At 46.7% G+C, this 17,241-nt stretch overlaps 1 protein-coding gene across 3 annotated transcripts in view; it reads right to left on the bottom strand.

Moving 5' to 3' along the window:
* The window catches only part of Arhgef5 (Rho guanine nucleotide exchange factor 5), a 24,421-nt gene extending 7,186 nt beyond the window's left edge, over window positions 1–17,235 (bottom strand). For 2 of the 3 annotated variants that reach the window (XM_010638561.2, XM_010638563.2), the window contains exons 1-11: window positions 17,151–17,235; window positions 10,068–10,839; window positions 7,322–9,736; window positions 6,768–6,825; window positions 6,259–6,323; window positions 5,809–6,062; window positions 2,794–2,954; window positions 2,007–2,159; window positions 1,631–1,760; window positions 1,298–1,372; window positions 853–942 (exon numbers count right to left, since the gene is read on the bottom strand). In XM_010638561.2, coding sequence (XP_010636863.1) covers window positions 853–942; window positions 1,298–1,372; window positions 1,631–1,760; window positions 2,007–2,159; window positions 2,794–2,954; window positions 5,809–6,062; window positions 6,259–6,323; window positions 6,768–6,825; window positions 7,322–9,736; window positions 10,068–10,827 — 4,161 coding nt within the window. In that variant the 5' untranslated portion in view covers window positions 10,828–10,839; window positions 17,151–17,235. The remainder of the gene's footprint in view (window positions 1–852; window positions 943–1,297; window positions 1,373–1,630; window positions 1,761–2,006; window positions 2,160–2,793; window positions 2,955–5,808; window positions 6,063–6,258; window positions 6,324–6,767; window positions 6,826–7,321; window positions 9,737–10,067; window positions 10,840–17,150) is intronic. The other variant, XM_010638562.2, reaches the window with a different exon arrangement.
* Between the last annotated feature and the right edge of the window lie 6 nt (window positions 17,236–17,241).

A 17,241-nucleotide genomic window follows, 5' to 3' on the forward strand; every position in this document is an offset into this window, starting at 1 on the left:
GTGTGTGTGTGTGTGTGTGTGTGTGTGTGTGTGTGTGTGTGTGTGTGTGTGTGTATGTGTGTGTGTGTGTGTGTGTGAAAATAAGAACTAAGTGGCGTTTGCTTGGAGCTTGAATTTGGGCAAAGATGAGGGTACTGGACTATGACTACTATTACAGGTATGGGATTTTTCTTCTGTTTGAGGAATGTTCTGAGTCAGCATTTGAATATGACATTTGTATTGAGATGAGAAATTTTGGAGATTTTGACCATGTTGTTTTGGTTAGACCACAAGGAGACCTAATGAATTATACAAAGTTTCTCAGAAAGGCTTATACTGCAGAATTCACTCCCATTTGTCCATTTCCCAAGTGCCTCTCGTTCTTCTCAGGCAACTGCTATTTCTTTCTTTTTTTTTTGAGACAGGGTCTCACTATGTAGTTGAGACTGACCTGGAACTCACTGGAACTCACTATGTAGCCCAGGCTGGTCTCGAACTCACAGGGATCCTCCTGCCTCAGCCTCCCGAGTGCTGGGATTACAGGCGTGCGCCACCATGCCTGGCTACTGCTATTTCTTTTTTAAAGTTTCCTTAGTATCCTTCCAGAGTTTTCTTGTGCACACACAAGAATGAATATTCTTTTACACTAAAGGTAATATAACATACACACAGTTCTCCTCCTTCACTCAACAGTATGTCTTGAAAACTGAAGGAAGCATTTAAATTTGCATAGCCCAGAAATAGCAATAGAGGAAAGGGAGGAAGGGTGGAGGCTGGGGACAGCTGGAGCAAGGTGGCTCTATGCTAGAAGGTGGTGCAGGCACACTAAATAAAGAGGCCCACGGCAAAGCGTAGAGTGAGGAACTCACATACTTTGCACTCAAACTCAATCTTCTGGCTCAGGTAGATCAGTTCCTCTGTCCGCCGCATCCTCTGGACATTGTCATTGCAGTCTCGGATCAGCTGAGGGGTGGGCAGGGTGAAGGAAGGTTAAGTATCTGGCCATTAAAGCCTCTGCAGAAGGCCCTCTGGAAGTGGGCCGTGACAGCCTCCTTCTTTTCTACCATAGTGAAGGCAGCATCCAGATAGAGCCCTAGGACTCTGATATCCTTTGGATGATCTGGCCGAACATTTCTGGGGCGAGGGACTGTGGTAGTGGGAGCATAGCTCCTTGGTGTGGAGGTTGCTTTGCCTGGAATAAGAGGCTGTAGATTGCATCTGGTTGGAGGTTTGGTGGATACAGGGAGGGGCTGAGCTCTCCCTTGTTCCTAGGAGTTGTGGGCCTAAGAAGACAGAGGGTCAGATGGTAGCTGCCTACCTCCTCCAGCACGTGGTGGGCCTTCGTGGCCTCTGCTTCCTCTGAGGAGCCAGGCTGTGTCCTCTTCAGGATGTTCTACAGAATAAACAGTAGGCAGGAGAAGATAGGAGAGAAGAATAGATAAATGGGGAAAAGAGAAGATTAGGAGTTAGTTAATGGAGAAACCCAGGGCAATAATCTCAGTAACAAATATTTCTGAGAAAGAAAGGTGTCGGCAATGGGGGGACTGTTCACATCCTTCACAGAGAGAAGAATGGACAACACTCTGGCCTGAATCTTCCAAAGATCATCCCTTTGAGTAAAAGGAGACAAGGAAGGAAGTATCTCCTGTACCTGGAGCAGCAGCTTGAGGCGGGTGATACGCTGGAAAGGCAGAATCAGAAAGGACTTGAGGGAAAGGCGTTGGCAGATGGGGTTGCTCTCCAGCTTCCCCAAGACCTCTCGGAAACTGCTGTTGCTGCTCCTGCATGGGCAGTGACCCAGGGGTGAGGAAGGACATAGGGAGTAATAGGGACTCAGAAAGGAATGGGGAATGTCTGATGTTGGGGGGAAAAAACATTGACAACCAATGTACAAGCATCCCAGCTGTGTTTGCTGAGGGGCTCTTATTGGAAGGGCAGGCTGGTACTTGAGAGCACACAGCAAGGCGCAAGAACGTGTACCCCTGGGACAGTGCTCTAGCTGGGGACTGAATGGGAATGAGTCTCACAGCAGGCTCTGGAAGGTACGCTCCTGATAGGTCTGGTTGGTGACATAGGGCAGGTAGACCCGGCGGAAGTCTGCAGCATGGTTCAGGACTACATCACACACTTGGAAAGAGAAGATGTTGTTCTCGAAGTTCTCTTCTAGATCTGAAAGGAACCTGTGTAATATTTTTAAAAAGTCTCATGAGACTTCAGGGCCCTAACTCAGTGGCTAGCTAACTCTGCTTTTCCTCGACTTCGTGACTTCCTTCCATTAGCCAGTAACTTCTATTGATTCTCCTGAGCTCTGTGTACCTTGCTATGCACTAGAATTCTCTTCTAGGTTGTCATTAGTTTGCTCATTTAATGTTCTAATATTCTATTTCTTTCTTTTTGGTACTGGGGATCAAACTCGGGACCTTGTGCTTGCAAGGCAGGTATGGTAACACTGATCTAAATCCCAGCCCTAATATTCTATTTCTTGATCTTCTTTTATCCTATTCTGGTTTTTCAATATTTATGTGATTTATATACTTCATCTCCAACTCAGTGCATTCCTATAGCACATCTAAAACCTTAAGTCAGGAAGCATTTCCAATTAACTTATTTACCTATTAATGGATCGATCTACCCTCAAATCTCTCCTCTTTGCTTTTCCTACCCCTTTCGCTATTGGGAAGTAGTGGAGACCCAATTTCATCCTGAGATTATGGCAAAGGGGAAGTTTCTAAGGAAAGAAACCAACTGAAGAAGGTCTGGTGGCTAACAATAGTGAGGCTGAGAGGGGCAGTGAGGCTAGAAAGGTGGTCTTACATGGTACTGATGTCTCGTACATCCTGTAAACGAGAGAAGAGCCACTGGTACTCCTGGTTGGAGAGGGTGGCCCGGAGCTGGGCTGAAAGTTGGAAATGATCCACAGCTATATGTAGACTGCGCAGGTATGAAGCCTCGGACACGATTAGCTCAAATTTGGCCTAGGAAGTTGGAGAGGAGGAAGATTACGGACTCCCTGCTATTTTAGGGGCATAGTGTTGAACAAGGAAGATCTTTTCATAGCTCACCATCACAATAAAATCTATTTTCATCTGGGAGAAGGTAAGAGTATTTACATACATAAGATATAATTTAAGGGTTGAAGAATACTTGTAGGCTCCCAACAATGTAAAACAAAAATGTGCTTTCAAGAAATTTAAATCACACATACACATCCCACAAATTGACAACTATATATTAATTTGATTCATTATAGTAACCATTTTACTATCTATCTATAGCCTATAACACCACTGTGTGCACCTTAAATATACACAGAAAATTTTATTTAAAAGACAGAAACCCCAAGGATAGGGGACATAGCTCATTGGTAGAGCACTCTTGCCTAATAAGTATCACGTACCGTACCTCCAACACCTCAAAAACAAACAAAATAACCACCAAAGCAAATACAAAGAGACCTAAATAAATTGAGCATTTTTGGAAGCAAGTATACAAAAGTAGTAGCAAACAATTAAGGCTGGAAAGGCAAATGCAAATGAGCAATAGGGTCTGGCAGGTTACATAAACAATGTATGTATAATGGTTTGGTCCCAAGATGGTTTGGTCTCAAGACTATGAGAGGGCCAGGGATTTAGCTCAGCAGTTCGGTGGCCTGCCTTGCAAGTGCAAGGACCCAAGTTCAATCCCCGGTACAAAAAAAAAAAAGACTTTGATTAGATTTCTTTTTTTAATAAAGGTATCTCTGAGCACAACATGGCATAAAGATTTTGTGGCAAGAGAACCATGTTAGGAAATACTGTGACAATTTCAGATGAGAGATGAAGGCCTGAGCAGTTATGTGGATGAAGAAATTATTATTAAGAGGTAGATTCGAAGGGCTGGGTTATTTGCTCTGAACAAGGTCTGAAAGAGGAGAAAGAGTCAAAGCTAATACCTTGATTTTGATTTGAGTAAATGGGTGAAAGCTGGAGTTATTAACTTAGCCAGAGTGCTTCAAAAGAGAAACAAGTTTAGGGGACAAAGGCACTGAGTTCAGTGTGTGGTTTGAGGAGAAACGGAAAGAAGTTGAGACAAGTTGGTATAGTTGTGATGTAAGAAAACAGCACTTGAATTCTTCTTCAGAGGTTCCAGCAGGGGGCGCAATGACATATAGCCATGATTAAAGGGTTCCTCATGCTTTTCATCCAAGCATGTGGCTCCAAAATACCCCTTTAGATAGAAAACAGAGAGAGATAATAGACTGTGATGATCACCTGGATGGCCAGTGACAGCCTGATGACCTTTCCAGACCCACCCCTGCACAGGACACTCCAGGTTTTTCTCAACTACGTGACTTCTGGTCATTCGTTTAGCCTCTCTAATCCTGTTTGCCCGTCTTTCATTCAAAAGAAGTAGAAAGTTCTTTGTAGACCCCAGAGGTGCTATTTTATGAAATGAAAATGTGTGTATAAGATGAAAGGATGCAGAGGATTCTCTATCAGTGTGAGACTAGAACTGAAACAGGACCTTCTAGGATGGACCAGGGGAGAGAGGAGCTGCAGTTCACGTAACCTCCCCATTGTGTTGATCCATAAATATGAGAGATGAATGATTTTTCTAAACATCTTCCAGGTGTTCTGAAAGTCGTAGTCAGAACAAAGCCCTCAAGTCTGAGCCTTGAAAAGCCTAGAAATGTATGTGTGTCTCTGAATTGGTAAAAGCACTGTTTATCCTCAAGTCATGGCTGAAATTTTACTCCACCCTGATTCTGAAAGGGGAAGAATATGAAGTTAATACCAAATTATGCACCAGACACTCTGTTGAGCTAAATATGTGTGATTTCATTAAAAGTACACATTAACTCTGAAAGGTAGATATTTTTATATTTAACTTGTTGGTAAGGAAACAGATTTATTTAGTAAAGTTATATAACTCGCCTAAGGTTAAACAGCCATTAAATGGTGAAGGCTTGGTTCCAAAGCAGGTTTGCATCACTTAAAGGAAAAATAGTTAACACTTCTTGAGTGATTACTGTGTACCAGGCACTTCTTTAATTCCCCCAGTAAGTCTTTGTATCTCAGTTTGACAAAGAAACACCAACTTTGAAAGATTAAGCAATTTGGTGAAAGCTAACCAGCAAACACTAAAATGGGCTTCTCATTTAGGTCATTTACTCCAGAACCTAATTACTGTACTTAATCATTAATCTAATCCACTGGGCATTATTGTCTTCCTGGGAAGAAAGGTCCCACCCCAAATTTCAGACAGATTTGAGAGTAACAGAAGATCTCCATGGAAATCTTATTAATGGTAATACCTTAAAACCAGACAGACAGTCTCTACCACAGTCATACTATTTGGGGGTGATGACAGAGCAGGGACATTCTAACTCCTCTGTGAGATGAATGTATTGCAGGGAAGCTTCCAGGTGCCCTTTTCAAGGAACTTAACAAAAAGCCCTTGAATATGTCTTGGTTGAAAAGTAAAGCATTAGCATAGTCTGAAACTCTAGGGGAAGAGCGAAATTTTAGTCTACCCTGAAGCAGCACAGATGAACTTCATTTCATCCTCCTCCCAAGAAATTTAGAGCCAAATCTGGGCTCTGCATGAACCCAAACAAGAACCATGTCAGAGTAGATAGCCCATGGCATTAGGATACAGGGTAGAGGGATAGTGGTAATGTGTAGAACATCACAAGGCAGTCTTCAGAATGGGATGATGTGCCAAGGGCGTATATATGCTTATGTGACAAGTGTGGGGTGGGCACAGCCTGCCTTTGATGGTGAGAAGGAGAGAGAAAGGTAGCCAATATACCTTTGCGACCTTTGCTCTGCACCCTCCCCTACTTCGTACCTCCTGCAGCTTTTGGTCTTCATGGGTCATGGAGAGCAGCACAGTGCTATTTCGCACCACAGGGATTTCCTGCCAGAGGGAGCCACTGGAGGCCATGGAGAGGCGCTGCAGGTAGGACTCGGAGGATACCAGGGCCTTCCGAGGCTGCCTGGGGGAGGCCAGCCCGGGTGCCTCTGCCACGTTGTCCAGACGCTGCTGACTCTGAATCTCCTTGTTGAGAACAACATCACTGTACTCCTGGTAAAGCAGCTGCGCTACAGGGGCAAGGATGTGCGAGAGGGAGGGAATTCCAGGGAAAGGGAAGGTGAGTGGAGACTTAGAGTCAGGCAGAAGCTGTCCACTGCTGTTGACCTCCTGAAAGTCCTCTCTCCAGTGGACATCACCACCCTCTTGACAGCCATAAGAGCAGAACACACTCCTGGGGTTATGGATCTGATCCAAGGTACTCACAGGAGTTGATGAGCTTGGAGCAGCGTCTTGAAAAGCCTCCTGTCCCCTCCTTTGGCTTCTTCTCCCTGTGGAGAGAGGAAGGCCCTTGCGTCTTGCTGGCCATGACACAGAGGACTCCCAGGAGGCTGTAGATGAGGAAATCTCTAATCTCTTGTGCTTTGTGCTTGATGTCAGGACCAAATCCCCTGGAGAGCCACAGGGTTGCAGCCTGACCCACTGTGGGGTAGTTTGGAGCTTTGGAGGATTTACATGGGACTTTTCCATGGGGAGTTGTTCAGGGCCAAAGAGCTTGGAAGGATAACTGACTCAGACTCAGCCAACAGAAGTGGAGAGGTATAGGAAAAATCTTCCTACCCTGGAATTCTGGTGTGGATCTCTTCTGCTCCTACTTCCAGAAGAGAAAGTCACGTGACACTCCAGGTTCCCAAACCCTTATAGCTAAAATGCTAATTAGGAGACCTTAAAGTAAAGAAGGTATGGGTATGTCTGTTTGTAGGAGGTTAACTTACCGAAAAACCACTATGTCTGAGGGGCCGAAGGATCTTCCCATGGTTGGACCTCTTGAATCTGAAAATGGCAATGGATGACATAACTGAGATTTCAGAGGGATATTTACAGAAAGTGAAGAAGATAAGACATAGGATTGAAGATGCAGGTATCCAGATAGAGAAAAAAAAACTCTCCTGGGAATCCAGGAAAGAAAATGCCAAAGCAGCAAGCATTCTTGGGTAGATAAGTACAAGCTATGTCCCTAGCTGCCTTATTAGAATGGGAAGTAGGAAAGTAGCAAAAGCCTTCTTGAATCCAGGGAGGACAGCAAGCCGGTGTGGGAACTGAACACTAAGAGGGAGCTAAGGCAACACTGGGGCAAAGTTGTCATCCAAAGAAGGCCCTGGTTTCCTGGGACATCGAGAGGTACGGGGGAGAAGGGAAGAGTACGCCCATAAGTGAAACTGCAGAAGGAATGGTTAGGACACTGCGTACAGAGGGCAGGCAAGGTGTGAAGAACTGGAAAAGGTTTGGCAACGCTGGGGTGACTGCAGTCCTCACCACCCTTGCTTACCAGAAGAGCCCTCAGGTAAGATGGAAGGTCTGCGCACGCCTTGTCGATTCCAACTCTTGTGCTTGCTGGGCCCCTCACTGGGAAGCACAACAGGCCCACTGTTGGACTCTAAGGGTCTCCCTGGGTCCCGCCTGTGGGGCCAACTGGATGCTTTCTCCAGCTGGGGATGGCTGGGCTTTTCTAGCTGCCTTGCTGGGCCCAGAGTGGACCTCCTTGGGCCATTGCCTCCTTGCTGAGGGGCTGATCTTTTCAATGGTCCTCCTGCAGAGGTCTCAGACTCTTCTGAGAGCCTTGCTTCATTATTAGTGTTGGGTTCCTGGAACTCTGGTGTCCAGGGGGTTATAGGCGAAGAGGGACATAGAAGGTTTGTTATGTTGCTGAAAGCCATACCAGGGGACACTTCGCTCTTACTCCTACTGGTGGAAGCCAAAGACTCTGTTGGTCGGCCCGTAGCTGGGGGCCAGGAGGTACGTCCAGCAGAGGGGGGAGTGGAAACTGTCCAGGCTTGATTAGCAGGCTGTCTGGCTAGGCCCCCTGAGTTCATAAGCTCTCCCTGAGAGCTCCTGCTCCTGCCCCTGGCCTTTGGGGGTAAAGGGGGTGGTTCAGTGGAAGGATCTGTGATAGGGACAGGGGGTAGAGGCCTGTAGGTCCTTGAGATACTGGAAGAAGAAAGGGGAGTCTGGTGGGGTTGGGACAAATCAGGAGTTGGGGGCAATGGTTTGTTGTATCTGAGCCTGGAGGAGGAGGAATGAGTATGACGAGAGCTGTCTGGAGTAGATGGCAGAGGTCGGTGCTGTCTTGCCACAGAGGTGTCAGGAAAATGAGGAAGGGGTCCTTTAGGGGGACCATGTAGCTCTTCACTTAGGGCCGGTGGAGGAGGATGGCTCCATTGCTTCAGTGCGGGGACCACTGGAGGAGGATGCTCGTCTGTCTCCACGAAGGAAAGGCGGCTGTGCCTCTTCTCTGGGAGAGGAGGTATCAGAGGCTCACAGATCCTCAAGTCCGTGGACACAGTGGATGGTGAAGAACCACAGGAAGGAGATCCTGTGGCAAAGGCTGAGTCCTTGGGGGAGTCCCATGGTTGGCTGCCTTCGTGACTGCTGGTCCTCTGTGGACTTGAAATGAATTCTTGAGAGCCCTGCCTTGGAGCGGATAATGCAGGAGGAGATTGTGAAATAGTGCTGCAGTCTCTACCACTTCTCCTGTCCCTTCGTGGCATCACAGAACCATAGATGGCAGGTTTGGGGGGCCTCTGGGGTAACTCTGAATGAGAGAAAAAAAGTGACATTCCCACCAGGTCCGGGGTCTGCTGTGTCCTTTGAGAACCTGGGAAGGAGTTGCTCCTAATGTGCTGGATGGCGCCAGTACAGTTGGCCAGGGCAGTGAGAGGGCCGGCCCTGTTGGAACCGGCACTTTGGTCCTTGTTGACCTCCACAGGGGGGTATCTGTGGACAGCAGATGGGTAAGTGTCAAGTGCTCCATAGGCAGGTAGGTTATCAGTTGAGAGAGAAGGTCTTGGGCTCTCTCTCCTTGCAAAGACAACTGGTGGGCTAGCAGGTGTTATGGTAGTTGTGATAGAGGAGTCTTCAGCAGGACTGGAAGTAGCTGAATCTGGCATTCTTGGAGGTGTGGTAGACGTATTAGCAAAGACCACTTCAGTCCCTTGACTGGACACTGTCTCTGTCCTCAGCTCAGATCCTTCTGGCTGGCTATCCTGACCTATATTGTTGTTAAGTAACTGCCCAGTAGGAAAGGAGCCAGGTGGAGAAATGGACTGGGAGGACCATCCAGTTGGCTCCGGTGAAGGAGTCAGAGCTCTGGGGAACAGTTCCCCAGCCCTGGATTCTGACAGAGTCCCAGGAATCTGAGTCACAGGACAAGAGACTTTTGGAGACAAGTCACACGAATAAGGGACTTGAGGGGCTACTGGAGTTAGTGTGGAAGGACCATGGTACTCTTCCTCCTTTTCTGCTTTCTGCTCTTCTACTATCCCAAACCCATGCCTATCCCAATTCCCTGCCTCCTTCTTGTTGGACCCTGCCTCTTCTTCCTGTAGCTCTATTGGCCTCATTTCCCCCCTTAGACCTTGATCTACTTGCTTTCTAGTTAATTCCTCTGATTTCTCTGCTAAGCTTTGATTCGCTGCATACTGAGAGTTCACCCAACACTCCTCTGGCCCCCTGAACTCACTTTGCTTCTGTTCTTCCTCCTCTAGACCCCTCTCTCCCTGAGCTTTCTGCTCCCTGTTCCCTGGAACCCACTCACATTTCACACCTGTTAATTCCCCATTGTTCCCCTTTCCTTCTCCTTGTCTTCCAAGCACATCCTCCTGTATCCTTTCCTGTTTTGGCCTCTGTTCTTCCTTTTTGTCATTAGGCGGACCTCCCATCTGTTCTTGCTTCCACAAAAGCCCATCTGAGCAAACACCCTCCCCCACAGTTCCTGTCCTCTGACATTCCCCTTCCTGTTGTTTCTGCATACTGAGAGTTCACCCAACACTCCTCTGGCCCCCTGAACTCACTTTGCTTCTGTTCTTCCTCCTCTAGACCCCTCTCTCCCTGAGCTTTCTGCTCCCTGTTCCCTGGAACCCACTCACATTTCACACCTGTTAATTCCCCATTTCTCCCCTTTCCTTCTCCTTGTCTTCCAAGCACATCCTCCTGTATCCTTTCCTGTTTTGGCCTCTGTTCTTCCTTTTTGTCATTAGGCGGACCTCCCATCTGTTCTTGCTTCCACAAAAGCCCATCTGAGCAAACACCCTCCCCCACAGTTCCTGTCCTCTGACATTCCCCTTCCTGTTGTTGCTGCTCCTCCAGCCCATGGGCTTCCTGGGGATGTAATAGTCTTTCTTGCCCTTGACTTTCCTGTGCATTTTCCAGCTGCTGCTCTTCTTCCTGGCTGACAGTTTCATTTGCAGAGGCCTTGGTCTGGTTGGTTTCTATAGGGTGTACTATGCAGGGAGGCCAAAATCCAGTCTGAGCAGTGGCGACTGGAGAGACTTCCTCCTTCTCATTTGCTTGTTCCGTTCCCAATATCAAGGAGGTGAGGTCGTGTGGAAATTCCACCTCTACTCCGCTGCCCATTTCAGTGGGTATGGGGACCGTGTCCAGCCATTCACCCTGAATGAGGTAGACCTCACACTCTGGAGGTGCTAGTGTCCTTGCTCCACTGTCTGCCAGGGTCTGGGGTTCTGACTCCTGGTGTTCTGGAGTGTCACAAGCCCCAGCCACAAGGTCTTCCTGGCTGGTCTCCACATCCACAGAGCCTCTTTTAGGGAAAAAGAGCATACTTTCAGCTGCACAGTCATTCATGTCCCTTAATTCTTTTGACTGCATCTCCAGGAGCCTGTGTTCCTCTGTCCACTTACAGGATGGGCCCTGGTCTTGAACTTCAGGTTCCAAAGTGGGAATCTGGCTGCTCCTCATGATAGCTTCAGGAATAACTTTGAATTCTTTTATGGCAGGAGTGGAAGTAGAAGCTTCATGCTCAGGCTCCTCGGCCTCCATCAGGGCTAAATCCTAAGGAAGAATACAAGACAAAAGTTTCTAATGTCTCTTCTGCTTTTACCTGTTAGTGGGGGAATGACAGAGAAGATGAGTGGGACATTTCTTTGGTTTTGTTTAGGGTCATTCCTTGCACTAAAAGGGACTCAATACAATAAGCAATAGCTTCTATAAATTTCTCATGTATTTGTTCATCTTTAATAAGATTTATCCAATGGCCCTTTTCAGTGTGGGGCATCCCATGGCAAATGACACAAAGACCTTGTCTTTACGGAGCCTGTAGTCTTAAGGGGGAAACAGACAACAAACAATTCAACTAGAGTGTAAGACCATCATCACAGTGTGCCAGGAGCTCCCAATGGAGCTCCATTATCTTGTAGCTCTCCTGTTATTGTCTGTTTCTCCCCTGTCGACTCTCTGAACATTCAGTGACTCAGCCTCATAATTCCCAGACAGTATGTGACACACCCTAAATCTAACAGCTCAGGACCTTCCCGCTCAGGTGCTGAAAGGGGATGAAAATAGGTCAGGCTACTCTACTGATGTACAGAGGGTCTGGATTTTACTCATCTTCCTCTTTTTATAGTGCCCAGCAGAGCTTTATAACTAATAAACAATTTTGTTTTCAATTACAGAGGGCAGTTGTTATAAAATGGAGAGATAACCAGACTTATTAGATTTAACGTGGCTCTAAAAGCTGTGTTACTTTCAACATCTTACTTTCCCCTTCTCTCCCATGCCAGAAAAACTTCTCTCATTACTTCTCCAGACTCTGACCTTCTTGCCTCTTTTCTCACATCTGAGAGAAAAGGAGCTGCTTTAATTTCTTGCGATCCAAACTGACCTGAATTTCCATTTCTACTCTTTCCATCTTCCCTCCTCTCCTGGTTTCACCTTGTTTTTTGGCCTGCCTCCTCAGGGACTTCATGTGATGGATTATTATCTCTTTCTGTCACACCTTTAATTTCTCCACTGGAATCTCTCTATCGGTAGTTAAGGATTTCCACATCTTTCCTATCTTTCAAATGTCTACCAGGATTTGTGCCTACTGTGGTCCTCACATCCCACTCTGCTCCCACCCTGTTTCAATCAGCACTATCTCCTAATACCCCGTACAATCCTCAGGATTCAACACAACTGACAGTTACAGTTTCCTGTTTTACCCTTGAGAGTTCCAATACTCTCACTGTATTAAAACTGTACTTCTCTTTAAAGAGATTATTAATTGCAATTCACTTTACCTGTCCTCGAAATTATTTAGATAATGATAATTATATAATTGTGTATTTGGACTTACCCTCTATTTCAACCAAGAGATTATAAGCTGTATGAGGCTAAGAACTACATTTTTCTTGACTGGTTTTCTACGCCTTGGCCCATACGCCGTGCCTAATAAATACTTTTTACATAAGCCAGGTGTGGAGTTGCATGCCTGTAATCCCAGCATGATGGAAGGTCAAAGCAGGAGGACATTAATTTTGATCCCAGGCTACATGGGCAACTTAGTGACTTAGTGAGACCCTATCTCAAAAAATAAATGAATAAATAAATAACATGAATGTCACTTAGAGTAAAATTCTTGTTTCCCTTCCAGTCCAAAACCTATTTAATCACCAAAACCTACTGACCCGTGTCCTAAATATCCTTCAGAGTTGTCCACTGCTTGTCACCTTCATGGCTGGAATCTAGAGCATGCCGTGCCCTCATCCAGGCCACTGCCCCTGGGTTACAGCCTGGCCACAGGCCTCAACATGTCTTACTGGATTCCAGTTCACTCTCTGAAAAGATCTCGGTGATCTTCAAAACACCACTTCTAGATTAAATTCTTCAGTAGCCTCTGACTACCCCTGAGACAGGCTTGGTTATCCACCCTGCACAGCTGGCCTCTTCCATCCTTTCCAGTAGCCCAAGCCTCCACCTGTTGGCACCTGTCTGCCCGCTGCACTGGGAGCCTCCACTGGCCCTGCTCCTCTGCCTGGAATCCTCTTCTGCTTCAGAGGATTCTTTACTTCTCAAATGCAGAATGTACATGCAATTGCAGGCCTAATATCTATTTCCCAGGTCAGATTGCAAGCTTGATGAGGGCACAGACACAGCCTTGTAACTATACAATCCCCTCTGCTGGAAGCTAACGGCCCTCAACCAGGATTTCTAGAGGAATGAAGACTGTAGAAACAGTCTGTGGCTCTAGTTTCAATTCTTTCTTTTTTGAATCTTTGCTAGTTTTAAGACAATTATAGAAAATATTAAATCTATTTGAACATCACTTTTTTATCCTTAAAAGGGAGATAAAGCATGACCTTCACAGTTCTAATGAAATAAAATAAAGTAACAAAGAGGTTTGCTGTTAATCTTCAAGGGTAATGGAAGTGGCAGGTATTGTTGACCTGAGAAAGAATAACTGTAAGAGAGAAACACAGGACTTACAAACTTCATGGACCTTTGACAACTGTAGAAAACTTTGCTTAATTTGCAGATGAGGAAACTAAATGTCAAAGACCCTAGTCACTTGCCCAGACTTTCTAAGTAAAGTGGCATAGGTGAATCAGAAGCAAAGACTCTTGACCTGAGCCTATTATTGTAAGCACCCAGGCATTTGGCTGTTAGAAACCCTGCAGATCACAGTCAAAGGAAGACCCCATACCCAAGAGACCTCATGTTGGATCTGATCCTAGACCTTTCTTGTGTGGTCCAGGCTTAAAGTGGAAGAAGTAGAAGCTTACCTGCCAGGATACTTGGCCTGCTGAACCACTCCACTGTACTTGTTCACATGTACACACACACACACACACACTCTCTCTCTCTCTCTCTCTCAAAGAGTGAGCCACCCTCGCTGTGTCTATGCAATAGAGTCTGACGTAACCAAACAGGCAGGTCTGTAGCCACTTTACAGATGGAGTGTGTGACAAGTTTCTGGCCATCCCATAGGTAAAGATATTATCTATCTGGGGCAAAGAGACAGGTCTAATGTAAGTGTGACGATGTTGAAGTTAACTGACGGTGTGTGATTTGCTTCTTTTATCTACCCCTTAAATACAAAACATTCTAAGTGATATTGTGATACGACATTATTTTATCACCACATGTTAAATAATATACTTTTTCACTGTAGACACTTTCTGAAATTTGCCTCATACCTGCCCAGGGAGCCCAGGTGACTAACTCGTCTCCCCTCACCCACATCTGTATTGTCCAGGCCCCACCCCCCAGTCACCAGCATGTCCTCAAAACAAGTAGTCCCTGAGTTTATAAATGTGTTTCTGTCATACCTAAGTGTTATCTATATGTACCATGTGTTTCCAGGATATTTTAGTTGCAATCCAGTCATACAATGCAAGTCTGTCTCCTGTAACCCCTTAAACACCATTTGTAACAATGTCTTTATCCAGGTGGAAATATCTGTGCTTAGTAACCATTCACTCAAAAGGGAGAAAGTACCCTAAAGAAGTGCCAGTCCTTGATCTTATCAGGCACAACACAGCTAGAATGTGACTAAAGCTAAAGGAAGTTTGAAAAATATGGTCTTGTTCACATAAAAGCATCCTAAGGGAGTACCTGCCCCACAGCCCCTCACAAAGCCCAGTACACTGGAATGCAAACAGCTCACTGCCATCATCACCAGCATTTATCTGCTGAGCACCATTATTTATCTGCCTGAGCACAGGCAAAGACAGTGTGTGGCACTATGGTCATCTGACCTATGTCCAGACCACAGGAAGGCCAGATGCATGCCCCCATTCACGCGTGACTTCTTAGGAGACAAAGCTTGCCTGCCCATAAAAGTATGTGACAGCACTTGCTCTCCCTTACAGTCCCTCAGCACCCCAGCACCTTGGCTTGTGCCCATTTTTGGTCATCAGAGGCAACACTGTATTTCAAAGATACCCCTATCCCCTGTCATGCTATCCTTTGAAGTGATATCAAATGCCACAAACACACACACACACACACACACACAAACACACACATACCAGGTATCAAACTCAGGACCTTGTACTTACTTGCAAGGCAGGTGTGGTGCCACTGAGCTAAATCCCCAGCCTGTTATGTATATTTTTGAGGACCATGCTTCCTGGATTTTCTAGCAATGTCTATTTCAAATATTCTGACTCAGAAACACAAATCACTGAAATACTCTTGAGATTGCAGTACTTCTCCATTTACACTTTATCTTCTACAGTTCTGTCTAGGAAAAGACCCTCTTACCCTAATCAAAAAGATATTTTCCTATTTCGACTTGGAAAATAAAACCACCGTATAGGTATCTAAATTTATTCACTTTTTGACATTGATTCTCCTAATACTACTACAAACGTATCAAACTAAGGGTAGCTTCCTGAACCACCAATTGCTAAGACCTGTGTTCTACTTACTGTAGGGAAGCTCTACCAACCTAGTAAATGCTATACAGTAATAAACATTTTTTTAATCTGTTCCTTGCTTGAAAATATCACATTATCTACTGCCTTACAGGCCAAATAGCCTCATATAATAACACCATTATTAGTGGCAATGTGACTTCTGTCACAAGTCCCCTTGTGGCCTTAGTGCCATCCACACAGGTAATATGTCTGTGACATTTTTTGTCCTTAACGTAGCTGACCTCCTAGTTCTGGTTCACCCTGCAGACACTGTAAGTGATCAGCTCCTTTTCACTCTACACACTGAAGGCCCCAGCCCCTGTCTACACCAGGTGCTGTGGGTCACCTCTTTGTGTCTACACCACCAATATTTAAGTAATGCAGCTCTCATTCAACATGATCCCATGAAATACCTGAACTCGTCCACACCACATCGTGACTGGCCACTCCAGACACCAGGAATGACGTCTTCCTGTCTATTCCACAGACATGGTGCATAATGTGGCCACAGACAGCTTCAGACAGACCACGTGACAGAAGCCGGACACCCTAGACCATAACTGCAATCACTGTATTCTTTGGAAAAGGATTCCTTTAAATTCCTCCTGACATCTCTCTCCTTGGCATTCCTAGGACCACGGCATTCAGTCCCCCTGAACCACACAGAACTCTCACATAGAACTAACACACTGTGCTCCCACCCACAGGAGCCCCTTTGGCTTCAGGCCCACAGACTGGTTAACAGACGATGCCCGTTTTGCTAGTGCCTGGGCTGAGAGCCTCCTCATGCTCCAGGTGTAGCTCCAACAGGAAGTCTAGGAAGAGGCCCCACTGGGGTTGTGTAGCTGGATGCCCGGCTTTCTGGAGTGGGTCAAGGATATAAGGACTTGGAGAGCAAAGGAGGAAAGAAGTTGAAAGCAAAACCAGTCCTCACACCCTCCTCTATCTGGCACGCCCTGCCCCTCAACCTCACAACAAGTCAGGTCAGAGTTCACTCCTAGGTAGATAGGAGGACAAGTCTATCCCGGGAAGATCTAGGAAGGGGAGAAAGGGGACTTGCAGGTGAACACAAAGTGCACTCGGATTAGCTCTTCAGGCCCTTCCTGCTGGAGGGCACTTACAATTGATGCTCAGAGAGCCAGGGCTCCAACCCAGGTGCCCCCTCAACCTCACAACAAGTCAGGTCAGAGTTCACTCCTAGGTAGATAGGAGGACAAGTCTATCCCGGGAAGATCTAGGAAGGGGAGAAAGGGGACTTGCAGGTGAACACAAAGTGCACTCGGATTAGCTCTTCAGGCCCTTCCTGCTGGAGGGCACTTACAATTGATGCTCAGAGAGCCAGGGCTCCAACCCAGGTGCTACCATCTCACTATAGCCCCCAGCACTAACATCTCCCTTCCCAACCCCCTCCGCTCAGAGGCTTACACACCAAGCTTTGGGAAGGTCCCAAATATAGTTAAGTAGCACGGGGGCTGGGGGGGGGGCAGCGCAGAGCGAGGGTTACAGGTTAAAGAGCTCCGGCTATCAGGGAAGAGGTGGGTACAGAGATACACATATGCAAATGTCATGCAGATAATGCAGAAAGGCCCAGGCCTGGCTAGGAAAAACCAGAGAATAACACATCTTAGGTAAGGAACAGTGTGGAAAAGGAATCCCTGCTGCTCCTTATTATAGGGGTTAGCTTTCCGCAGGGCCCAGTCTTCGAAGAAAGAGTCCCGATTATTGGCCCCGCGAACACTGCCGGGGCACGGTGCCCATCCAAGGCGGGGACCTGGCTGGAAGAGAGTTTTTCAGACAAAAGCACTTCCTCCCGGTCCCCTCCTCTTCCCAGCCGGGTAGTCGGCCCTCTCCCGGAGCTCTGCCCATAGGCCCAGCCCCCTATTTCCGGAGCTTGGGCCCCGGGACCTGGCCGGGTCTGGTCCCTGGGGAGGCCTAGTTTCCTCTTCCTTCACTTCCCAGCCTTACCTCCGCCAAGCTCTGCGGCCGCCCCGAGCCCAGAGCGCAGAAGAGAGGCGGGCACCCACCTGGCCGGTGTCACATGCTGCCCAGGCCGAGT

This window comes from Fukomys damarensis, unplaced genomic scaffold, assembly GCF_012274545.1.
Source record: "Fukomys damarensis isolate Sample0158 unplaced genomic scaffold, DMR_v1.0_HiC HiC_scaffold_16, whole genome shotgun sequence".
NCBI classification, from domain to species: Eukaryota; Metazoa; Chordata; class Mammalia; order Rodentia; family Bathyergidae; genus Fukomys; species Fukomys damarensis.